The sequence below is a fragment of the Schistocerca nitens genome, chromosome 6 (genome assembly GCF_023898315.1).
Source record: "Schistocerca nitens isolate TAMUIC-IGC-003100 chromosome 6, iqSchNite1.1, whole genome shotgun sequence".
In the NCBI taxonomy this organism is placed as follows: domain Eukaryota; kingdom Metazoa; phylum Arthropoda; class Insecta; order Orthoptera; family Acrididae; genus Schistocerca; species Schistocerca nitens.
Genome location: NC_064619.1, coordinates 496,504,052 through 496,531,077, shown reverse-complemented (window position 1 = coordinate 496,531,077; position 27,026 = coordinate 496,504,052). Strand labels below are relative to the sequence as shown.

Sequence of the window (27,026 nt, the reverse complement as noted above, 5' to 3'; positions counted from 1 at the left end):
GTCATCTGTACAGGAGAATGGCCATTCACTGTTAGTCTGCTTTGATGTTTATCACCAGTTCCCTTTTGCCATTTGTAGGACATGTTTTGTGCAAGAGAATTCATATTACAGGGTCACTGGGAATTTACCATGTGAGCAGAGAATCACACTCTGTGAATTCTGTGATTGTTACATTTTTGGAAAAGCACTATTAATTAACTAATATCCTTATCTAGTTAGAAGTATACTGTCCCATCTTTGTTGAAGTCATGGTCAGGATCCATCAATAACTGGGAAAATAGCATGTTTTGAAATGTATTTCTTATGAATCTAATGGTTGTATGCACTAAAGGACACTTTAGGCACTGTGCTGCATACCCAAGGATTGTTCTGCACAACCCAAAAATAACTACTTAGATGTTTATGATCAGTAATTAGATGGAATTTCATAACATAGAGTTAGATGTTGGAGAGTGTGTGGTGAGGGGGTAGGGTATAGTATTTTAGCTGATACTATGGGATTGGACGAAGTTGTACTATTTGGTTGTTGCATGGTGCTGGTTGTGGATATGATGCACACCACCCTATTTGTTCTCAAATGTCTAGCTAGGAATTGTATGCATGAAACTGTGGGATATGGTTCACTTCTGAAACAACCATATCCTCTTGCAGCTGCTGATCAGTAGCTTGTGCCATAGCAAATGCTTGTTTGGTTTAAAAATAGGTCTGGTAGCCTCATTACTTACTGCTGTGTTTCTTTATGTGGAATATGTTGTAAAGCATCATGGATTAAGGTGTATGCATAACAATTACATTTTTGGTGTAATATGAAGATATGTATGCTAGGAATGAAACAATATGTTTCCTGCTTCTTGTGTTGTTATTATTGTGGTCTTCTGTCTGAAGACTGATTTGATACAGCTCTCCATTTCTTCATGAACATCATGTATGCGGTCGGATTTGCAAACGGACGACACATGACCCTTTTTTTTTGCATTTGTGACACACAGCCCAAAGTTGTGGACAATCTTCTTGTGAATGTTTCGTAAAACACTGCGGACGTGAAGGAAGTTGCCGTGGGTTTTGCTGCAGTTTCTTAGAGGTTTGTTTACGGTCAGGCTGAGGCTGTGCTTGGGAGCATACTGCGGCCACATCGGCCGGTGGGGACACGCCACACGCTTCGTCAACATCGCACAGAGGTTGTATTTCCCCAACGTCGCCCCGTGCCTCTATTTGCGCTCCAGTGGTGCGAGAAATTTCAAAAGATTGAGCGATGGATAGGACTTCATCTAGAGTCGGATTTGCCAACTGAAGGGCACGTTGCCTAACTTCTTTGTCGGGCGCCGATCGGATAATAGCATCGCATACCATGGAATTGGCGTAGGATTCTTTGTGAACTTCAGTAACAAATTGACACTTTCTACTGAGGCCATGAAGTTCAGCAGCCCGAGCGCGATAGGATTGATTCGGTTGTTTTTGACAACGATAAAAGGCAACACGAGAGGCTACTACATGCGTTTGCTTTTGAAAATAGACGGACAGAAGTGAGCACATTTCAGCAAAGGACAAAGACGCAGGATCTTTCAAAGGAGCCACTTGCAACAGCAACTGATACATTTGAGGTGAAATCCATGAAAGGAACAGAGACTTACATGTTTGTTCGTCCGCGGCATGAAATGCCAAGAAGTGCTGTCAAAGACATTTTTCATAATCAGACCAGTCTTCCGCCATCTCGTTGTAAGGAGGAAAAGGAGGTAGAGACAATGATGAGAAACGCTCCGCATTTGATGCCGCGACGAAATCACGAATCGCATTTGCGAGAAGCGTTTGCTGTCCTATGAGACTTTGCAATAGTTGCTCTAAAGTAGCCATGGAAACATGTGGGTCAACGATGGAAAAGAAAAACCCCATCCTCGTCGCCAATTGTTATAACTTCAAGTTGAACAAATATATTTCAAGGAAGACGCAATACATGAAAGTCACAGATAAAGTAAACGGAGTAAAACGTGTGTACACTTTAACAGTCAAATCATAACTGAGTCCGAGTCTAGCAGCCACTGTCTGTCTGGCCGCTTAGGTGGCACTGCTGCTGCTTGGCTGGCAGACAGTGCCGCATGTAGAGGACGCACGTCACTGCGTGGTGGCACTTTGAAAGATGGGCGAGTCACAACACAATTCACTATCACACATTGTTCAGAACCAGTAAAATTGTTGAAATTAAACAAAGCTCCAGGGCCTGATGGAACTGATATCAGATTCTGTAGCAAATTTGTGGCTCTTGTAACCATAATACACTGAAGATGCCTGGAACAAAAAACTGTGCCCAGTGGATGGAAGAACGCACAGGTCATACGTTTTTACAAATAGGGCAGAAGAGGTGATCCACAAAACTACCATCCAATATCCGTAACATCCAAACGTATTCTGAGGTATCCTGGTCAGGATGACCCCCTTCAAGCCAGCCAGTATGGATTCCGAAAACATCAGTCATGTGAAACCAAACTCCTGCTTTTCTCACATGATATCTTAAAAGCCATGGATCAAGACAGTCTGGTAGATGCTTTGTTTCTTGACTTCTGAAAGGCATTTGGCTCAGCACCACACATACACGTATTCTCAAAAGTATGAACATATGGCGTATTAAGTGAAATTTGTGACTAGATTGATGATTTCTTGGTGGCGAGGACATAGAAAGTTAATTCTTTATTTTAGGTTACTCACTGTTGAAAAACATAGTTGTTCGTAATTCCAAAATCTATGTTTGACCATGAATCGCGACACATCAATTGCATAAACATCTAAACAATGTCTTAAACTCAAGCGAGAGTGCAGCAGTTAAGGGTAACATAAATCCAAAAGGTGTTTTTATCCATGTGGGAACAAATTCCCTTTGAAACAACAGTGAAGAAGAAATTGCAAACCACATCAGGAACCTTATTCGAACGGCCAGAAGCCTCTACACAAATTCCAGAATAAAAATCAGTGGCATTATGTACAGGAGATTGGTGAGTGACAGCTATGTGCAGAGGATAAATGGCAATATTAAAAAGCAGTGCAATAAAGTAGGATTCACTTTCATTGATCCCAACAAATTTCAAAGTCCAATGTGTCTTGCCAAAGATGGTCTATGTCTGAATAGGTTGGGCTCAAAAATATTGAGTAAGATGTTCGTAGATACTTGCCAGATCATAAAATACAAGGGATACTGATAAGTAGTAATGAGGGTAAAAAACTTGTGTAGCATTAAGAAAGACAAAAACGAACTATTATCTGACAAGAAATGTGCTAAACCCTATAAGCAATAGTCAAAGTGTGCCGGACCGAGACTCGAACTTGGGACCTTTGCCTTTCGCGGGCAAGTGCTCTACCATCTAAGCTACCCAAGCACGACTCACGCCCCATCCTCACAGCTTTACTTCTGCCAGTATCTCATCTCCTACCTTCCAAACTTTACAGAAGCTTTCCTGCGAACCTTGCAGAACTAGAACTCCTGAAAGAAAGGATATTGCGGAGACATGGCTTAGCCACAGCCTGGGGGATGTTTCTAGAATGAGATTGTCACTCTGCAGCGGAGTGTGTGCTGATATGAAACTTCCTGGCAGATTAAAACTGTGTGCTGGACCGAGACTCGAATCTGCCTGGAAGTTTCATATCAGTGCACACTCCGGTGCAGAGTAAAAATCTCATTCTGGAAATAGTCAAAGCAGATATGTTATGCATTGGAATATAAATGGTTTAAACACTGATGCTTCATACAATAAAATCTCCAAAATAGAAATCATCCTGTCAGAAAGTGCAAATACTAGAGTTGGTTGTTTAAATGAGCACTGGTTTACTGAGGACACAATTAAAATTTTAAACAAAATAAGGAACTTCAGGTTAGCAAGTACCTTTCGCAGAAGAAACCAGTCACATGGAGGCTCATGTATGCTTCTACATAGTGAAATGAATTATGAGACCAGAAATTGTTTTGTAGAAATAGTGGATGCACTAGCAAATATTATAATTATTTCAATACACAGTCTCCCAGGGAGGTCAACAACAGAGCTATTCTTATCTTAGCTTCAAATTAGGCTAGAAGACCATCGTAGAGAAAAAGAAGAAGAAAAATGTAATAGCTTCTGATTTTAACATTGATATCACATACCAGAGACAATGGCCAGTTAGTAACCTGTAGTGACTACGTTCTAAGTAAATACGTGTTTGAAGATGTGTATAAATTTTGTCTAGCTCTGGGTAATTCAGGTCATTGTGCATTATTCATTAAGCTGCTTAGACAGACAGGAGCATTTCATATTGCGAACTTTGTGAGAAGGAACTTTAGCAAAGAAAACTTACTAATATTTAGTAATAAGCTAAAAGAGAAAAAATGGCTTTTTGGTCATTGTAACTCGAGTGGTGAAAACTTGGAGACATTCTGAAATAGCTTGCTAGGTGTCTTTAATGAAACATTTCCACCTAGACTCTGCAGCAATAAAATGATGAATAAATTAAAGTGGATTACCCAGGGCATAAAAATTTGCAGTGTAAGGAAAAGGTAACTGCACAGAGAATTAAAATATAATAAAGATATTGATTTCATTGTTTATGTCAGACTCTATATATACTTGAAAGAGCCATCAAGGCAGCAAAACAATTGGCAAATAACAGGCTAATTTTAAACCATAAAAATAAGACAAAGGCAGTGTGGTCAGTCCTTAAATCTAAGTTAAGTATTAAAGCCTGTAACCAAGAAATTTCAAAAATCGACATTAAAGAAATACTACATCTACATCTACATGATTACTCTGCAATTCACATTTAAGTGCTTGGCAGAGGGTTCATCGAACCACAATCATACTATCTCTACCATTCCACTCCCGATCAGCGCGCGGGAAAAACGAACACCTAAACCTTTCTGTTCGAGCTCTGCTTTCTCTTATTTTATTTTAATGATCAGTCCTACCTATGTAGGTTGGGCTCAACAAAATATTTTCACATTCGGAAGAGAAAGTTGGTGACTGAAATTTTGTAAATAGATCTTGCCGCGATGAAAAATGTCTTTGCTTTAATGACTTCCATCCCAACTCGTGTATCGTATCTGCCACACTCTCTCCCCTATTATGTGATAATACAAAACGAGCTGTCCTTTTTTGCACCCTTTCGATGTCCTCCGTCAATCCCACCTGGTAAGGATCCCACACCGCGCAGCAATATTCTAACAGAGGACGAACGAGTGTAGTGTAAGCTGTCTCTTTAGTGGACTTGTTGCATCTTCTAAGTGTCCTGCCAATGAAACGCAACCTTTGGCTCGCCTTCCCCACAATATTATCTATGTGGTCTCTCCAACTGAAGTTGTTTGTAATTTTAACACCCAGGTACTTAGTTGAATTGACAGCCTTGAGAATTGTACTATTTATCAAGTAATCGAATTCCAACGGATTTCTTTTGGAACTCATGTGGATCACCTCACACTTTTCGTTATTTAGCGTCAACTGCCACCTGCCACACCATACAGCAATCTTTTCTAAATTGCTTTGCAACTGATACTGGTCTTCGGATGACCTTACTAGACGGTAAATTACAGCATCATCTGCGAACAACCTAAGAGAACTGCTCAGATTGTCACCCAGGTCATTTATATAGATCAGGAACAGCAGAGGTCTCAGGACGCTACCCTGGGGAACACCTGATATCACTATTGTAAGTTCAACTCAAATATCAGAGTAATTTTATGAATTCTTTATAAATGTAGCAAAGTCTGGTGTGGATGTAACAGATTATCACAGCAGAGTAAATCTCTTTGGCCTAAATGAAAACTCTTAAAACTTCAAAAGATTTTTAAAAAATAAAATCTACACGTTGGGATGGAATACCGACCAAAGCTATTAAAGTAGTGGTCAGTAAAATTGCAAACCCAGTACCTCAAATAATAAGTCAATGTTTTGAAGATGGCTGTTTCCCCGAGTTACTGAAATATGCTGAAGTCAAACCACTCTTCAAGAAGGGATCAAGAGTAATCATGGAAAATTATCATCCTATCTCAATTCTCCCAGTCATATCCAAAATATTTGAAAAACTTGCTGTTGCCCAAATCCAAAATTTCATTGCAAAATATTCTATTAATCTAAACAATGAGTTTGGTTTTCAGCAGGGGAAAAGCACTGTGGTTGTTGTGGTCTTCAGTCCTGAGACTGGTTTGATGCAGCTCTCCATGCTACTCTATCTTGTGCAAGCTTCTTCATCTCCCAGTACCTACTGCAACCTACATCCTTCTGAATCTGCTTAGTGTATTGATCTCTTGGTCTCCCTCTACGATTTTTACCCTCCACGCTGCCCTCCAATGCTAAATTTGTGATCCCTTGATGCCTCAAAACATGTCCTACCAACCGATCCCTTCTTCTAGTCGAGTTGTGCCACAAACTTCTCTTCTCCCCAATCCTATTCAATACCTCCTCATTAGTTACGTGATCTACCCACCTTATCTTCAGCATTCTTCTGTAGCACCACATTTCGAAAGCTTCTATTCTCTTCTTGTCCAAACTGGTTATCGTCCTTGTTTCACTTCCATACATGGCTACACTCCATACAAATACTTTCAGAAACGACTTCCTGACACTTAAATCTATACTCGATGTTAACAAATTTCTCTTCTTCAGAAACGATTTCCTTGCCATTGCCAGTCTACATTTTATATCCTCTGTACTTCGACCATCATCAGTTATTTTGCTCCCTAAATAGCAAAACTCCTTTACTACTTTAAGCATCTAATTTCCTAATCTAATTCCCGCAGCATCACCAGATTTAATTCGACTACATTCCTTTATCCTCGTTTTGCATTTGTTGATGTTCATCTTATATCCTCCTTTCAAGACACTGTCCATTCCGTTCAGCTGCTCTTCCTGGTCCTTTGTGTCTCTGACAGAATTACAATGTCATCCGCAGACCTCTAAATTTTTATTTCTTCTCCATGGATTTTAATTCCTACTCTGAACTTTTCTTTTGTTTCCTTTACTGCTTGCTCAATATACAGATTGAATAACATCTGGAATAGGCTACAACCCTGTCTCACTCCCTTCCCAACCAGTGCTTCCCTTTTATACCCCTCGACTCTTATAACTGCTATCTGGTTTCTGTACAAATTGTAAATAGCCTTTCGCTCCCTGTATTTTACTCCTGCCATCTTCAGAATTTGAAAGAGAGTATTCCAGTCGACATTGTCAAAAGCTTTCTCTAAGTCTACAAATGCTAGAAACATAAGTTTGCCTTTCCTTAATCAATTTTCTAAGATAAGTCGTAGGGTCAGTATTACCTCACGTGCTCCAACATTTCTATGGAATCCAAACTGATTTTCCCCGAGGTCGGCTTCTACCAGTTTTTCCAATCGTCTGTAAAGAATTCGTGTTAGTATTTTGCTACTGTGGCTTATTAAACTGATAGATCGGTAATATTCACATCTGTCAACACCTACTTCCTTTGGGATTGGAATTATTATATTCTTCGTGAAGTTTGAGTGTATTTCGCCTGTCTCATACATCTTACTCACTTGATGGTAGAGTTTTGTTAGGCCTGGATCTCCCAAGGCTGTCAGTAGTTCTAATGGAATGTTGTCTACTCCTGGGGCGTAGTTTCGACTTAGGACTTTCACTGCTCTGTCAAACTCTTCACTCAGTATCATGTCTCCTATTTCATCTTCATCTACATTCTCTTCCATTTCTATAATATTGTCCTCAAGAACATCGTCCTTGTATAGACTCTCTATATACTCCTTCCAGCTTTCTGCTTTCCCTTATTTGCTTAGAACTGGGTTTCCATCTGCGCTCTTGATATTCATTCAAGTGGTACTCTTTTCTCCAAAGGTCTCTCTAATTTTCCTGTAGGCAGTATTTTCTTACCCCTAGTGATATGCGCCTCTACATACTTACATTTGAACTCTAGCCATCCCTGCTTAGCCATTTTGCACTTCCTCTCGATCTCATTTTTTAGACGTTTGTATTCCTTTTTGCCTGCTTCATTTCCAGCATTTTTATGTTTTCTCCTTTTATCAATTAAATTGAATATCTCTTCTGTTACCCAAGGATTTCTATTGCCCCTTGTCTTTCTACCTACTTGATCCTCTGCTACCTTCACTGTTTCATCTCTCAAAGCTACCCATTCTTCTTCTACTGTATTTCTTTCCCCATTTCTTTTCAATCGTTCCCTAAAGCTCTCCCTGAAGAACTTCTAGTTCTTTAAATTTATTCAGGTCCCATCTTCTCAAATTCCCACCTCTTTGCAGTTTCTTCAGTTATCTACAGTTCATAACCAACAGATTATGGCCAGAGTCCACATATGCCGCTGGAAATGTCTTACAATTTAAAACCTGGTTCCTGAATCTCTGTCTTACCATTATATAATCTATCTGATACCTTTTAGTATCTCCAGGATTCTTCCAGGTATACAACCTTCTTTTATGATTCTTGAACCAAGTGTTAGCTATGATTAAGTTATGCTCTGTGCAAAATTCTACAAGGCGGCTTCCTCTTTCATTTCTTCCCCCCAATCCATATTCACCTACTATGTTTCCTTCTCTCCCTTTTCCTACTGATGAATTCCAGTCATCCATGACTATTACATTTTCGTCTCCCTTCACTACCTGAATAATTTCTTTTATCTCGTCATACATTTCATCAATTTCTTCATCATCTGCAGAGCTAGTTGGCATATAAACTTGTACTGCTGTAGTAGGCATGGGCTTTGTGTCTATCTTGGCCACAATAATGCGTTCACTATGCTGTTTGTAGTAGCTAACCCGCACTCCTATTTTTTTATTCATTATTAAACCTACTCCTGCATTACCCCTATTTGATTTTGTATTTATAACCCTGTAATCACCTGACCACAAGTCTTGTTCCTCCTGCTACTGAACTTCACTAATTCCCACTATATCTAACTTTAACCTATCCATTTCCCTTTTTAAATTTTCTAACCTACCTGTCCGATTAAGGGATCTGACATTCCACGCTCCAATCCGTAGAATGCCAGTTTTCTTTCTCCTGATAACGATGTCCTCTTGAGTAGTCCCCGCCCGGAGATCCGAATGGGGGACTATTTTACCTCCGGAATATTTTACCCAAGAGGACGCCATCATCATTTAATCATACAGTAAAGCTGCATGTCCTCGGGAAAAATTACGGCTGTAGTTTCCCCTTGCTTTCAGCCGTTCGCAGTACCAGCACAGCAAGGCCGTTTTGGTTAATGTTACAAGGCCAGATCAGTCAATCATCCAGACTGTTGCCCCTGCAACTACTGAAAAGGCTGCTGCCCCTCTTCAGGAACCAAATGTTTGTCTGGCCTCTCAACAGATACCCCTCCGTTGTGGTTGCACCTACGGTACGCCATCTGTATCGCTGAGGCACGCAAGCCTCCCCACCAACGGCAAGATCCATGGTTCATGGACAGATGATACAGCGAACAGTTTCATTGAAACAATGAGTACATCACTAGACAAGAGAAATAAGGTGTCAGGAATTTTCTGTGACCTCACAAAGGCATTTGATTCTGTAATTCATGCATTGCTTATTTACAAACTTGAAAGGTATGGCATTAGTGGCAGTGCTCTACAACGACTTAAATCTTACTTCTCAAACAGAAAGCAGAGGGTTAGCATCTCTTTAAATGTTGCAAATTATTCAGTACCCTCTGTACTTTAGAAACTTGGTTGCAGCTGAATGGGTTGAATCTAAACGTATGTAAGACTCACGTGATGCAATTCAAAACCAAACTGTCAGAATGTGAGCAGATTAAAATTGTTCACAACAACCAGGATAGAGAAGAAGTTGACTCAGTCAAATTCTTAGGTTTAAATGTAGATAAAAATTTGACCTGGCAGGCACACATTGAATATCTAGCAAACAAACTGAGCAGCTTTGCATTTGCAATGCAAATATTATTATCTTTTTGTACACCAGGCATGAATTATTTGAGGGAAACCACTTTGTTCATTCACATGATACTAGAAACAAAATATTATGCTCTCTACCCACCACCTCTAACTTTATGCCCAGAGACCTCAATACATGGGAATGAAAATGTGTAATAAATTAAAAGGCAACAAGTTAATACAGATGAATTTAGGTCCACTTAAAAGAAAGCTATGTGAGGCACTGGTAATTTGAGCTGGATACAATGTGTTACATATTCCAAGAAATATCCTTATAGTGTTATTCCTTATTTTAGTGCTATTACTAATTAGTGTAAAAAATCATTGTAACTGTATTATAAATTTATGACATGTCTCCTGTACGCAAACCAAATGGATTGCAAATATATATCGTGAGATGAATTAACCACAACTCACAGTTCACAATATCTTGGATGGAGAGTCATTGCAGGTCTAGAAGTAACTTCAGGTGTGCTACAGGGAAGAGCGTTTATTCAGTTTGTCCACCATTGACCACTTTCAGTGGAATAGGTTTGTGCATTAAATATACTATGAAGAATAATTTTTGCACGGAAGTTTTTACAATTTAGTTCCATATCTCATAAAAATATCCTTAAGTACTAATGTCAAGCATGTTTATTTCAAGTAGTTTGGCTGTCTTGTAAAATGGGTGTTTGGGTAACCAGTCATACAACTTAACTTTGAAAATATTATAGAGCAGTATCCGTGTGGATATTGCAAGTGTATTAAAAAATTTTTAAGGATATTATTTTGTGTGAGTTTGCAGTATTTGTGAGTATGTGTCTCGGTATATCAAGGTTCAGTTTGGCTCTGGTATTGTAAGGGTGTATAGTCCCTCTAGTTTCGAACTCATTTATATTGCTTTTGATATAAAGCAGTGCTATGTACACTCCTGGAAATGGAAAAAAGAACACATTGACTCCGGTGTGTCAGACCCACCATACTTCCTCCGGACACTGCGAGAGGGCTGTACAAGCAATGATCACACGCACGGCACAGCGGACACACTAGGAACCGCGGTGTTGGCCGTCGAATGGCGCTAGCTGCGCAGCATTTGTGCACCGCCGCCGTCAGTGTCAGCCAGTTTGCCGTGGCATATGGAGCTCCATCGCAGTCTTTAACACTGGTAGCATGTCGCGACAGCGTGGACGTGAACCGTATGTGCAGTTGACGGACTTTGAGCGAGGGCGTATAGTGGGCATGCGGGAGGCCGGGTGGACGTACCGCCGAATTGCTCAACACGTGGGGCGTGAGGTCTCCACAGTACATCGATGTTGTCGCCAGTGGTCGGCGGAAGGTGCACGTGCCCGTCGACCTGGGACCGGACCTCAGCGACGCACGGATGCACGCCAAGACCGTAGGATCCTACGCAGTGCCGTAGGGGACCGCACCGCCACTTCCCAGCAAATTAGGGACACTGTTGCTCCTGGGGTATCGGCGAGGACCATTCGCAACCGTCTCCATGAAGCTGGGCTACGGTCCCGCACACCGTTAGGCCGTCTTCCGCTCACGCCCCAACATCGTGCAGCCCGCCTCCAGTGGTGTCGCGACAGGCGTGAATGGAGGGACGAATGGAGACGTGTCGTCTTCAGCGATGAGAGTCGCTTCTGCCTTGGTGCCAATGATGGTCGTATGCGTGTTTGGTACCGTGCAGGTGAGCGCCACAATCAGGACTGCATACGACCGAGGCACACAGGGCCAACACCCGGCATCATGGTGTGGGGAGCGATCTCCTACACTGGCCGTACACCACTGGTGATCATCGAGGGGACACTGAATAGTGCACGGTACATCCAAACCGTCATCGAACCCATCGTTCTACCATTCCTAGACCAGCAAGGGAACTTGCTGTTCTAACAGGACAATGCACGTCCGCATGTATCCCGTGCCACCCAACGTGCTTTAGAAGGTGTAAGTCAACTACCCTGGCCAGCAAGATCTCCGGATCTGTCCACCATTGAGCATGTTTGGGACTGGATGAAGCGTCGTCTCACGCGGTCTGCACGTCCAGCACGAACGCTGGTGCAACTGAGGCGCCAGGTGGAAATGGCATGGCAAGCCGTTCCACAGGACTACATCCAGCATCTCTACGATCGTCTCCATGGGAGAATAGCAGCCTGCATTGCTGCGAAAGGTGGATATACACTGTTCTAGTGCCGACATTGTGCATGCTCTGTTGCCTGTGTCTATGTGCCTGTGGTTCTGTCAGTGTGATCATGTGATGTATCTGACCCCAGGAATGTGTCAATAAAGTTTCCCCTTCCTGGGACAATGAATTCACGGTGTTCTTATTTCAATTTCCAGGAGTGTATGTGCATAGATTAACAACAATTGAGGAGGAGGAGGAGGAGGAGATTAGTGTTTAATGTCCCCTCAACGAGGTCATTAGAGATGGAGCACAAGCTCGGATTAGGGCAGGATAGGGGAGGAAATTGGCTGTGCCCTTTCAAAGGAAACATCCCAGCATTTGCCTGAAGAGATTTTAGGGAAATCACAGAAAACCTAAATCAGAATGGTTGGAGGTGGGTTTGAACCGTCGTCCTCGAGAATGCGAGTCCAGTGTGCCAAACTCTGTGCCACCTTGCTCGGAAACAACAGTTGATATCTGGAACTTGATAAAGAGGGGACAGCAGTGTTCCTTGTGTGTAAGTTTGCTGATTATTCTGATTACTTTATTTTTAAATTCCAGAATTTCACTGACATAGCAGCATGCTGTAGGAAATGTGTGGTTGAAACAGGCAAAATATGCAACTTTCAGGTACTCACCAGGGACTGCACCTGTCAGCATCGACATAAGACAGCTTACTCTTGTTATTCTCTGGCTAATATGTTCCCCCCGTTTAATTTTGAATCAGTGTGAATGCATAACAGTTTTACTGATTTACTTTCTACAGCTGTAGCCAAACCCAGAATTAGTTCCCTCGTCTTATCAGCATTACATAGGAGTTCATTGGAAGAAAGGCAGTTCATTGCTAGTTCTAATTTTTCCTGTGTTGCCTGATGCTCCATTTCTGTCTGTTATGCCTTCCTTGCATGCTGCGTGGTTCTTTAGAAGGAACAGGAGTGAGGAAGAGATGCAGTTCATGATCAGAGAATTGAGATATTAATTTATTCCTCATCTAATATCAAATAGTAAAAATATACGTATCTTTGTTGTTGTATTTCTGTCATCAGTTGCTAACGGTAGATTTGCATGTACAAATGTGTGCAGATATTAAAGATTTATGAATCTATCACTCTTCAATAAAATGTCTATTCAGAAGACATCTAGCCTTGGTCACTATGAAAGTATGTAAATATTATTCAACTGGCAAACATACAAAATGGGGACAGTGCATGAATGTTTGAACTGCAGTGCAGCTACCACTGGAGAGGGGATGCTTGTATCTCATAGGCAGTAGTGTCATCGTTCACGCCACCTTCATGCCACGGTGGCAGCTGTAGGAAATGCGACAGTGTAACTGACAGCGCACATATTTGAAACTGAAACTGACTGAATAGAGGCCGATACCACACTGTCTTTGCTCTATTTCTTACATAGACAAGGTGTATACAACCCGGGACAACTGGGAGATCCGGGAAAAAACCGGGAATTTTTTCATCCTGGAGAAAACCGGAAAAAACACAGGAATTTTTTATATTCTGGGAATTTTTCATTGTTTTAGTTTTCAGTTAAATTTTTGTAATTTTGGCTCGTAAGAACTGATATTCTAACAAAGGATATTACTGTATCCCGTTACTACAGAATAATACTGCAGCAATAAAACATGAACGAGAGAAATTAGAAAAATAAAACTTCAGTTGCAAAGGGAATGCACCCTGTAAAACAAAACACAGTGCTCATACAAGCGTCTGCCACCAGCAAAATGTGTCAAAGGCTTTAGGAAGACTATGCAATGCTTCATAACAACAGATTGACTCTGATGAGCGTGACGTCACAACTGTTTACATTGCATTCGTTTGAGCAGTTGCGGGCAGGCTTATGTGCAAGCGCAGTTGAGTCGCATATGAGTGGCACCTTCACCCGCTTCTGGCTACTGAAGTGCGGCTGTTAGCTGTATAAGCAGTAGCAGCAAGCAGCCAAATGCTACCCGTAAAAAATTTTACTGGCACACCCAAGCTGCCACATTCTCGCACATGCACCGAGCCCGGATCTAGGGGCCATGGTGGGGAGTGGAGGGGCAAACTGGGATGTGTGCCCCGGATGGAAATTTCAGGGGAGGGGGGTGCCAAATTCATATTCTTGAGGGGAAAAAACCTTGTTTCACAAAACATCTAGCACCCAGCACATGTTGGTCTATGAATTATTCATATGATTTTGAAACGCATTGCTGTTGATTTCTTAACATTTTTGAACATATTCCAAGTTTATATATGAATGAATCGTAAGTTGGTTTTTGAATGCATGCATAGTGTATGTGATTTCTCTGCCAGAGAAATCTCGGTCTCATCTAGAAATGAACTGTACTGCAGACAGAAGGGGGCAGGGCTATACGAGCAGAGTGGAATAAAGCCAAACAAGTGAATGCCAATCGCTGTTTGTTATGTGGTTGACAGGGTTTGCGAATGATCAGCTTTGTTATAATTACTAGCAAAATCCATAGATTTAGACTACTAGAGTGCAAATAAACGACAAACAGGAATAACAGTTAAGAAAGATTACATATTATCTACTCAGTGTATCCAAGAAAATGAAATTTTGACAGAAAAGTTTTGGCCAGATTGCTACACTTACTAGTGTACAGTCCCCAGCTAGCAGCCGATTAAGTTCAACTCTGGGAGTAGTGCGGAAAACACGTTGTACTGACATGCAAAAACGCCTAACCAGAGAATAAACGTGGGATAACTAAACGGGTGATTGTGGCAGGGTTAGTGAAGCTAACCAGAGAATGAGTCTTAACAATGGCACGAATAGTTACAGAATTAGTGATGACAAGATTGTTAATTGGAACGAGGAAGGAGAAGAAACGGGAACATCGTGCAAATTATGGTAGAATATGAAGATTCCAAATTTGCACAAAAGTTGATCATACTACTACTTTTCAATCTCATGCTTGAGAAGCTGGAGCATATTGTAGTGGCACCACAGTTTAAGGTAGGAAAGTTAGATTCAGTACAACATTTCTGAGCACACAAGTTACAGCCAGGTGCGGGCCAGATTGCAGTAAGCTACGCTGACCAGTGGTTGTGAAGTGGAACGGAGGCCGCAGGGCCGTCGAACCCCTGAAAAGAGTAAACACAGTGATTTGCATGTCACAGGTTCCAGTAAGAAGGAGCCCACTGGTGCAATTGGGGTGTGGTGCGTATGTGACGCAAAGCGGCGCGTTAGCGAAACAGAGGTGCACAGCTGATTATAAATAGGTGCCATTTTCTAACAAGATTCGTTCAAGCTTGGCAGCTCTCCTGGACGGCAGGGTATGACACACTGCCGGGCTACACACAGCAACAGATGGGGCGCCAGCGTCCCAGTCCACGGCGGGTCCTCGGTTCGACCCTCTGGGGCCAACGCGGGATTTGCAGCCAGCCAGAACGGGCCGCTCTTTGGCTCGCTACTGCTGGCAGTCGCAGATTCGGGCGCCGGATCACGGGTGGTTGTTGCCACCACGTTCTCAGCTATGCCAGGGAGGAAGAAGTAGCAGCAGGGCCAGCCTACAGCTCCCGGCGGAGCAGCGTGGAGACAAGGAGGACGGTGGCCATTGAGTCGGGTGCTGGCGGAGCCATCCTGATGTAATTGGAACTCTGCAGCTGGTGTACAGGGCCGGCTTGACACAGTGCATTGCACTGGGTCGCTGGGGCGGTGTCCTCAGCATTGCGGGACCCTGCGATGCGGACCGAGGTGAATGGGGCGCTGTAGTGGAAACAAATAAATCGTTTGGAAAGTTCTCGCTGAGTTTTAATACGACAACTCCTGGAACCCACCCACTACATTTGGTGTCTTCCCACTACATTTGGTCATCCGGATACATCCGGTGGCAGAAGTCACCATTACAGTATGAATGAAATGTGAAACTATTTCCTAACATAAAGCTTTTTGCTATTAGTAGGCCTAATAGGCATCTGATATTGGTACTTTGTGAATTACATTCTGTCGTGCTATAAAAATGACCATTTGTGCCAAAACAGTCTCGTTTATTTGGTGTGTGTTACAACTGCTTCAATATTAGATAGGCCTATTTCGTTTCATCTAGCAGACAGTGACAAAATAGATGTAATCAGATCGAGAAATCACACCAGTCTTGTGTACTATTTTTTTTTTTAAGAGGGTCTGCCCAACTGGGAGCATGAGAAACGCCACAGGACATTTTAATTCCTACTGTCGTGAATATAGGTTGATGACATCCATTACAAAATCTACACGTTTGAATTCCACAGAGTGAAATACAGTGATGTGTGATAGAAGAATGCTGTGTGAAGAGGCGTGGCACTGCACTTTGGCACACTGAAGACCAAATATCATGTCTTAAATTTCCTCAAACATGTGTGTTTTATGTATCAGACTGTTCAGAAAGATGTGTGTTACAATATGAGCATTTTTTGAAAAGTCGATTTTTAAAATTTTTGTCATTCTATCTCAAACATTTGTGGTGGGGGAGGGAGGGGAGGGGGAGAGGTTTGGAAATATCGTAGATCTGGGGCAAATGCGCGGAGCAGTCCGAGTTGTAGTGGGGAGGTGGGTAGTCTGCGCGTGTGCTGTGTTTACGTTTAGTGATTTTGCCATTTCCTCTTTGTTTACTGCTCTCACGTCATATGAAAACTAAACCGATTTCTGTGGCCGGGAGCTATCAAGTGAATTAAAATACATTCACATTAATTACGGAGGGCTAAAATGTTATTATTTTCAGATCTTATTGTATTTCCACATTTCTGACAGTCAAGCATTAAACGTGTTGCAGAACAATGAATTTTGTTTTGTCTGTTTGCTTAAGAGATTTGGCTTTTATTAATCTTTTCTGCAGTAAATTTATTTGAGATGAAGTGTTTAATCCTACACTACTGGCTAGTTTCAACTGTTCGCTGTATTTCAAGTGCATGTTTTCACATATGGCATTATACCATAATAAAGAACCAAACATGAGATAAGACAGTACTGGTAGTCCTAGAAAACTTACACTGAAAAGCTTAATGTCAGGTCGAGGCCTACTTCATTGGGAATCTGGACATGCGAATTTGCAGTAGAAGCCAAATTATGCATTGTAATATGGTTCACCATGCTCTTGGAGTATTCTCCGATGTCCTGTTTCTTTTATGACACAATGTAAGATCTTTAAATGTCTTACACGTACGAACATACAGGCTTCCTACGTCGTCATAACTGCGCAAGAATGGCAACACCTTTTATATGGCACTCTCTGACAACTGCTGAAACTGATTTCGTAAATCACAGAGCATTTGACTCTCATTTAAAAATCAGTTCTTTGAGGACAAGCTATTTAGAAGAATTTCGAGTGCAGAAGATTTCATTTGTGTGATGTATCTTAAAGTGTAACATGTGTAAAAGAGATCAACATTACATGTGAAAGCTTAGCTTCTCTTAGAGCTTCTTAATCTATAGGCAATGGAGAGCGGGTATGGTAATTACGATGATAGATAATAACTCGCTCTCCTGTCACTTACTATGAATACTTTTATTCTCGCAGCCTATACACAATGCCTGTAGCATAGAGCATGTACTACAGAGAACTGATCTGGAAAAGATACAGTTGTTTTCGCTGCCATAGGGTAGCGATATTATTGCGGGGTGAGCCAGTGGTTCTACGTCCCCACAAATCTTAGAGACCAATATTATACGTGAAAACTTTGCTTTTCTTGTAGCAACACTGTGTGTATTATTAACTTTTCCTATTTGTGTGTTCGCGCCACTTAACAGAGATCTTCCTGTTGGCTGACTACATAATGTGTCCTACGCTCTGAATATCCACTGTCATCGGGTGGCGAGATCATGTGACATGAGCTGTGACTGGCTTACAAAAGCGCATCGCAATCTCGATTTCAATGCTTCGGAAAGTAACATGCAGTGTTTGGTGGAATTCCCATTTATACTTTCGTAATATGAAAATATGCAGTGTACTTGTGGGTACACATCAAAGGTCTTTCCAAAACGTGATTTTTCCCCCTTCCTGAGTTTTGTTTTCTATAGCGTTGAGAAATTCTACGCCAGTGTGTAAAACCATAGCCATTCAAAGGATTTAGAACTTTTACAGTTCCGAGGGAAAGTATACTGCCACTTAACACTGAAAAAGTGTATTTTCACCCAGGGGAAAATTTATTTTTAACCGGGAAATCCGGGAAAAATCTGGGAATTTTTTTTCGTTGTCTGCGTATACACCCTGATAGACAATGAAATGAAACTCGTGGCCCATGTCAAGTATCTCAGCTGGCACTATTGGGCCCCAATGTTCACAGAGATAGATAGTGCCCTCAACTGGATGTTTTTAATTTTCTCTTCTGTGTTACTACCATCACCAACCAACAATACGTCACTCTCAGCCTCATTGAGCAATTTTTCAGTCCAACATAAACCTGCTGAGTCACATGTTGCAGCCTTTCATGCACTTCTCAGTTTAGTTTATCTCCAGCCCCCCTACCCCCACCCCCTACTCTCTCCCAGGCTCTTGGTTGCTTTTTCACTATGCTTCTTCTGTTCTGCCTCTCACCATGATTTGTGAAGTATGCCTTTGATTTTTATAAGAAACTGTCCAGATGTTATTCCTTCTTCTTTCTCAATTTTTCTGTTTCTCATCTTATTTCTTCTTCTCTATTGGTCATATTTAATGTAGTCTTGTTGCTTATCTTCCAGAGTGGACAACAATTGGAATTGTTTCTCTCTGTCCTGTCACTCACTATTCTTCATATCAAAACCTAGCAGTCCACTGTCTGGCTCTGTGCTTGACTGCATTTACTTATGTAGGCTGTCATCTTCTATTTTTGAAATGGCTTTCTTCATACTGTAGATCTTCCTCAAAGTTCCCACTTCTATGCCTCATCCACACCTCTTGTTTGTGTTTCCTCTGTGACCATCTCTTCTAGTCTTCGTTCACTCAATCTATCTGGTCAAAAACTTTTCAAACACTTCTAGTTTGTGTATTAGACAGCCTTTCGTATACAGTTCATAAGAAGTGTCATGCAAGGGCAGGTAATAAAATCTATTTTGCTGCTTTATGTACCAAATTTTGGGGCATTTCATTTTTACTAGTTTCTTTAATATTCCCTCTCTCTTATGGTAACTATGTTAATTCAGTAATAATGTTTATATTTGAATTGATTTTTGCTATGGCAAGTGTTGCACTAATTCTTAAAATTGCTGATAATTATTCATTTCGCCTCATACCTTCATGTTCTAGCTGGAATATGCTTTCACTATACATGTAGTTCATCAAGAATTAAATTTTTTATGTTATTTACAGTGCTTGGTAATACACCTTTGAAAGCTCCAGTGAGTGCATAGGATTTTGTTTACAAAACATCTGCAATTGAGCCTCATGTTGAGACTGAAAATATCCACTTCAGTTGAGAGTCTGTTTTATTATTCCCATGACTGGTTTCAGGAAAATTATATTCTCATCTTCAGGTGTACAAATGTAGTCAGCTGTGAGGTTGTCACATGCTGTGGGAGCTGGGCTGCATTGTGGAACTGGCAGACATGATGGTGTGGTACAGAGTGCAGCAGGATGTGCTGATTTACTTTCTGTTTGAATGATCTGATCCACCTTGCTATAATCAAAACATTCTATAATATTTAGGCCTGCACTATGGTGGAAACCAGCAGTTTCAGTGCAACCAGCTGCATTTGGGAGACCTCACCTGGATGACGCGATGCCGCAATTGACTCTTTTACTGTTAGATGTCACTGTAGAGTGGGACTGACCCAACAGAAGACTGACAAATGGAGAGAACTTGGTATTCTATTTTGTTACTTCTCCTAAGCTTAGGAAGTGCTGAACTTAGTGCCAGTATTACAGAATTTATTCCTACATGCTCTTAAGGGATTCAACCTGTGTTACTTTTTGGACCTCTGATTACTGGATATTCACTCAGTCAAGAAAGTTTTTATTTTTATTCTTCAGAAATTAGTTATTGTGTTCATCCCATATCTCTGAGTTTATTTTTTGTATTGCAAATAAAACGGTTTAATTGGCATACCTGATGAATGTTTCATGTGATATAACTGAAGAAATTGGCATATTATAGAAAACAGGTTTTGAAATATGGTGCTACAAAACAATGCTAAAAATTCAATGGGTAGACTAGATAACTAATGGAAGAGTACTGAACCTAATTGGGGAAAAAAGAAATTTATGGCTCATCCTGATTTAAAATAAGAAATGGTCACTAGGGGACATCCTGAGGCATCAAATAATTGTCACTTTGATAGTGGGCAGAAGTGTAGGTGGTGCAAATTGTAGAGGGAGCCCGAAGCTTAACTACAGTAAGCATATTCAGAATGATGTAGGTTGCAGTAGTTTTTCGGAGATGATGAGGCTTGCACAGGATGGACTAGCATGGAGAGTTGGATGAAACCAGTCTACGGACTGAAGACCACAACAGTTGTAGATGCATGTAGGACTCATGTTCAAAATACACATAATGAAGTTCTTTTTATTTACACGTACTAGTATTTTACTTATTCGTCCTATATCAGCAATATGTTGTTACAGATTTGAGAATTTGGCTTAAATTCCAACTTGAAATTTTGGTCACTGATAATCTATTTTGAGCATTTGCGAGGCAGTGGCCTAGCTTCTTTATTGGAGACTGTTAATATTTTTGAAACTTTTGTAACATTATCTGAGAATAACTATAGTATTTTTGAATGTTTTAAACATGATTTACACATACAGACATGCAATTCTGCCACCGTGGTTATTATTGGTTGGGCTATGGCTTATAGGGTTTTATGTGAAAACTACTCTAGTCTTGAAATCCAGGGATTTAGGGGCTAGAGTAATCAGTCAGTTGAAACTATTGGCTTAAGCTTTAGCTGTGATGGCACTGCATTTGTAGATTCTGTTCCCCCCCCCCCCCCCCCCCCCCGGAAGTAATTTATTAATAGTAACTTCACAATTTATTAACATAATGGAGACATATTTGCATCAAGTAGAACACAAAAAATGGTTTCATTATTTGACACACTAAGAAGTTAGAGCTTCTTTCCTTAGCATATGTGTATGTAATACATAAAGCGGGAGGGTTGTTTTCAAAAATCTCTAAAAGTTCTTGGCTGATTTAGTTCAAATTTCTAAATGATCCCTCAATTTGGGCAGACATAGGCTATACATTGTTTTACATAAGCACAACTCACGCCCCGTCCTCACAGCCATGTCTCCGCAATATCCTTTCTTTCAGGAGTGCTAGTTCTGCAAGGTTCACGGGAGAGCTTCTGTAAAGTTTGGAAGGTAGGAGACGAGATACTGGCAGAAGTAAAGTTGTGAGGACAGGGCGTGAGTCATGGTTAGGTAGCTCAGATGGTAGAGCACTTGCCCGCGAAAGGCAAAGGTCCTGAGTTCATGTCTCGGTCCGGCATACAGTTTTAATCTGCCAGGAAGTTTCATATCAGCGCACACTCCGCTGCAGAGTGAAAATCTCATTCTGGAAACATCCCCCAGGCTGTGGCTAAGCCATGTCTCCGCAATATCCTTTCTTTCAGGAGTGCTAGTTCTGCAAGGTTCGCAGGAGAGCTTCTGTAAAGTTTGGAAGGTAGGAGACGAGATACTGGCAGAGGTAAAGCTGTGAGGACGGGGCGTGAGTCATGCTTTGGTAGCTCAGTTGGTAGAGCACTTGCCCGCGAAAGGCAAAGGTCCCGAGTTCGAGTCTCGGTCCGGCACACAGTTTTAATCTGCCAAGAAGTTTCTTTGGCTCTCGATAAAAAACAAGCAAAAGACTTATTGGATGTTGTTGGCCTGCAGATCTGTGATAGGTTATATATAGATTATATGTTCCCCATGTACCAAAGTTTATTTGCCATTGATATGTCTATCATCTTAACTTTCTGAAGTAAGTTTAGTTCCCAGTCATAATGAGTTTTCAAAAGAGCACTTAATTTATTTAGTACTTCTTTCCAGTTGTGGGTCATCACCTTTGTATTTTCTAGGGGTCTGTCATTGTTGTGAAGTCTCTGAGAATAAACACCAACTTTGTGAGGTATCCAGGCAATGAGACAGCTTCACAGATGTCATCTGCATTCTGCAAAACTCTTGATGTTGTGGAGCATTAGACCTTGTATCTGTGACACTGTATTAACCAATAAAATTTCAACAGCAATAGCATATACCATCACTGACACCAGATGTCCTCACCTCATAGATTGACCAATAGATAGACTTTTACTCAAGTGTCCACCAAGTAAGATCTTGGAGCTAGCATTGATGAGAAGTTCATGAAATGATCTTCATTATCCATTATTTGGAGTATCTGATGTGGGAATTAATGGCTGACATGATCGAAAGCTTTTACAGAGTCAGTGAATAGTAAACCACCTTTGATTTTACTTTCTGCAACTATGCTGATGACACCTCAGAGAGTACATGCTGCAGTTATAATGCTTCACCCAAGTATGGCAGAGTGCTGATGCACCCCGATACTTTTGCCAAAAATGGATTCTATCCTCAGTTTGACCACTTATATTACCATTTTGAAGTCAGCCTTGAGCAGTGTAATAGGCCTTGTTTGCTCTATTTTTTTAACATACAATTATAATCCCCTCTTTCTGTTTCTTGGGTATTTGGTCAACAAGCTATATGTCATTTGCCAGTTCCAGTAGTGATGCTCTGATGATGTGCCAAAAACATTGGTAAAATTCATTGGGAAGCTCACCAGAACTCTGTGCTTTTTCCTCTCTATTCCTTGAGAGCTTCTAGTATTTTGGAAAAGGATCCTCCAAATATAAATACAAATTACACACAATGAGATGAAAAGTCATAGTGATATTTTCAGATGGGGCTAGTATCATGTGCACAAGTTATAAAAGGGCACTACATTGATGTAGCTGTCATTTGTACTCAGGTGATTCAAGTGAAAAGGTTTCTGATGTGATTATGCCACACAATGGTAATTAACAGACTTTGAACGTGGTATGGTAGTTGGAGTTAGACACATGGGACATTCTGTTTTGGAAACTGTTAGGAAATTAAATATTCCATGATCCAAAGTATCAAGAGTGTGCTGAGAATACCACACTTCAGGTATTGTCTCTCACCATGGACATTGCAGTGGCTGACAGCCTTCACTTAATGAGAGAACAGCAACGTTTATTTTGGGTTGTCAACACTATCAGAGAAGTAACACTGCGTGAAATAACCACAGAAATCAATGTGGGATGTACAATGAATGTATCCGTTAGGACAGTGTGGTGAAATGCAAAGTTAAGGGGATATGGCAGCAAACAACCAACATGAGTGGCTTTGCTAACAACAAGAGAACCTTTAGGCCTGCAATATTTTTGCATTACTAATCCTAATAAACTGAAAATTGTTTTTGTTGTAGTGTATCCCATTTTGTACCAGTACATTGTTTTAAACAACTCTCCTGGGTATACAACCATATCAGTTGGACTATAGATGAGTGGAAAACTATGGCCTGTTCAGAAGAGTCCTGATCGTAGTTTTGAGCTGATGGTAGGGTCATAGGCCCCATGAAGCCATGGACCCAAGTTGTCAACAGGGCACTAGGCAAACTGGTGGTGGCTTCATAATGGTGTGTGATTTGTTTGCATGGAATGGACTGGGTCCTAGTTACTTGGAGACCATTTGCAGCCATTCATGCATGTCATGTTCCCAAACAACAATGGAATTTTTATGGATGACAATGCACCATGTGACCAGGCCATAATTGTTCATGATTGGTTTGAAGAACATTCTGGACAATTTGAATGAATTATTTAGCCATACAGATTACCTGACATGCATCCCATCAGACATTTATGAGATGTAATCGAGAGGTCATTTGGTGCACAGAATCATGCAGTGGTAAGACTTTCACAATAATGAATGGCTTTAGAGATAGTGTGACTCAGTATTTCTGCAGGAGACTTCCAACCACTTGTTGACTCCATGCAGTGTTGAGTTGCTGCAGTGCACCTGGTAAAAGGAGCTCTGACATGGTATTAGGAGGTACCCCATGACTTTTGTCATTTCAACGTACATTTTCTGATTCTTTGTACAAGTATTTGCTGAATCATTTCTGCCATGTATAAGGCACTTTGTATTGATATAATAGTGTTGAGGACCATTCTCCAAATTGTGACACTGTTGGCTTTGAAGAGAACCTTTTGGCCTGCAATATTTTGCAATACCAATCCTAATACACTGAAAATTGTTTTTGTTGTAGTGTATCACATTTTGTACCAGTACATTGTTTTAAACAGTGGGGGTCTACTTGATAGTTGAGCCTAGGCATTTGCGGAATTTGCTTAATGTTCTTTTTATTGTCTCTATAACTAAGAGTTTCTTTCAACTCAGCTGTTGATGAGCCTGTGCTGACACTTAGAAAAAATTTGTCTAGAGATATCATTTTAAATATTGCTGTGCCTGAACTCAGTCAGCCAAAAGCAGGAAATAGCAAATTTAGCTTTACACAGTATGTTAACCCTTCCACTCTGATGGCAAATAAAAGAGACAAATTATCCATCTCTTTAATAGAAACATGTTACTATGTTGAGAGTTGGTTCTGTTTTTTCAGTAACTATTCTGTTCCAAGATCCTTTTCCAGCTCATTTAGAATATATGACAGCCAGCTTCTCTCTTCTTCACTAAATTCTATGTCAAATCTCACTGTTTGTCTCAAAAGACAATGATATACCTTTGGAAACTGAAGAAGTATTTCTTTGGTCTCTGCATTACAAAAGAAGTGGCAACGTGTGTTATCGGTTGCTGTAGAATTTATTTTACCAAGACTTCTGAAGAGATTTTATGTTTATTCAGAGACTGAGTTATTTTTAAGAAACAGTCTTTGATTAGATACTCTTGGCGCTATTGACTGATGAGCTGTTTGATGTCCAGCTGAGTTGTTGATTCCATCTTCATGCGATTTTTTCTAAATCTACAGGCAATTAATGGGTTACACTTAGAAACACTTAAAAGATTAGATACACTCAAGCTGCTGAGCTTTTGCTCTGTTTTAGTAGTAATAGTAGTACCTCATACACTCCCCCCTCCCCCCCCCCACCTTGCCCCCCCTCTCTCTTTCTCTCTCCCTTTCCTCCTCCCTCCCCCCCCCCCTCACTCTCTCTCTCTCTCTCTCTCTCTCTCTCTCCTCTCTCTCTCTCTCTCTCTCTCTCACACACACACACACACAAAATGAAATGTGAAAGATGCAACCATAAAAAAACACCGTTGAGCTGCACACTGTGGTACTACTTTTGTTGTACAGATGTTCATATGGATGTCTTGTGTATGTGCAAGAAAGCAAATCTTTGTTCTAATGCTAGAAAAAAGTTGTATGTTAGTGTAATTTTCTGACTGCTAAAGTGTGCATATTCACAAACCACTGTTCACATCCAACTGAGACAGTTCCTGTATGTTTTAATTTTTTATTTCTCTTTCCATCTTGGAATTTATATTATCATAATATTTTCTCTCTCTTACTTAATATTATTATGATGTAAATTCCTGGATAGAAAAAGTGAGAAATGGTAACCACTCACATACAGCTGGCTTATGAAATGCACATAGATTTAAGTACATGTAACAACTCAGAGATTTATGGTAACTTTTGGAAGCTACTGCGATTTTATGAGCTTTTGCATGTGTATCTGTAATCTTTATTAGCTAGCTGCAAATGAATTGTTATTTTATTAGTCTAATTAATTTTCAAGGGAGGTCAAGCTCAGTGTAAGTGTGTGAAAAAGTCTCTCTTATTTCAGATAATGGACACTCATTTGACAGACTGTTATTCAGTGGGTATGAATTCACATTGGCTGGGTTTGAACTCATAATATTCTCCTCCATGGATTTATTATGCCAAGATTTTCTGCTGTCTGCAGTTATTACTATTTGTATTGTACAGGTAATTAGCTATTCAAACAATGGAAACTCCAGGTTGGAGTATTGTTGTAATTAGCTCTTAAGAAATAATAATTGAATTTGCTTCTAGCATTTCATTTGAGCACAGCATTTATCTCACTCTTCTTCTTTTCTTACAGGTAGTAATTATAATCAGAACTACTGGAGGAAGAAGGAATTTAACAAGGAAAACATTGATAGATGATAGGTTTCTTATCTGAATAGACAATGTCTGATGTGTGATGGAGAAAACATGTGTATTTAATATCTGTATTTCAGTATTAGTTGTATAGTATTTAAGGAAGGATGCCCACATTTATTTTTGTAAAGAATGTAACTTAGTATATTTGTATTCCTTTTTTTGTTTAGTAAGAAGATAACCTTAGTTTAAATACAGTTAATATGGACTCTATTGTAGCATTAGTACAAACAACCCCCCCTCTCCCCCCCCCCCTCCCTCCTCTCTGCCCCCCCCCCCCTCTCTCTCTAATGAATGCCATTTGGTTGGAACGCAGGCAATCAGACTGCAGTACATTATTGCATCAATAAGTAATTCCTGTATACATTTTCCTGCTGTGTGGTATTGATGTTTCGTAACCATAAGTAACCATAACACTGTGGAATACAAACTAAAAGTTGTAGTTCAGTTCTATAATGCTTTTTTGTGTTTAACAACACATTCTCCTATGTTAGTGAAAAAATCAAATTTCAGCTGTGGTTTTTTTCATTATTCTAAATCTCTCTCCCTGTGCTTCTCTTTATCATTTCCTTTAGTTGCTTTTTTTGCATGTTCTATGGATCTTAATCGAGATCTTGTGCTACAATGTGGAACATGTCCATTCTACAATTACAGTACTCTTTTTCAGTAAAAAATATAACATTCTCAACATTGTTGTCGCTAGAGCTAAATGTTTCAAGTTCCTCCTTGAGATATGACGTTAATGTCTCTTCTTTTCTACATTACTGAACATTTAAATCTCTCTAATTGTATCAGTCACTGTTTGCACTTTGATAATTAATGTTGCTGCAACTGCCTCATGGTTACTGATAGCAGTTTCAGCATGGACACCCTCAAAGAAGTGTGATCTGTTTGTTGCTGTTAGATTCGATATATTTCTGAATGGGCTTGC

The 27,026-nt window shown here is 40.5% G+C and overlaps 1 protein-coding gene across 1 annotated transcript in view; it reads left to right on the top strand.

Annotated features, from left to right (window-relative positions):
• LOC126263663 (meckelin) overlaps nucleotides 1-26,172 on the top strand; it is a 206,375-nt gene extending 180,203 nt beyond the window's left edge. Inside the window, exons 15-16 of the mRNA XM_049960771.1 lie at nucleotides 25,758-25,900; nucleotides 26,037-26,172. Coding sequence (XP_049816728.1) covers nucleotides 25,758-25,900; nucleotides 26,037-26,117 — 224 coding nt within the window. The 3' untranslated portion in view covers nucleotides 26,118-26,172. The remainder of the gene's footprint in view (nucleotides 1-25,757; nucleotides 25,901-26,036) is intronic.
• Nucleotides 26,173-27,026: the final 854 nt, after the last annotated feature.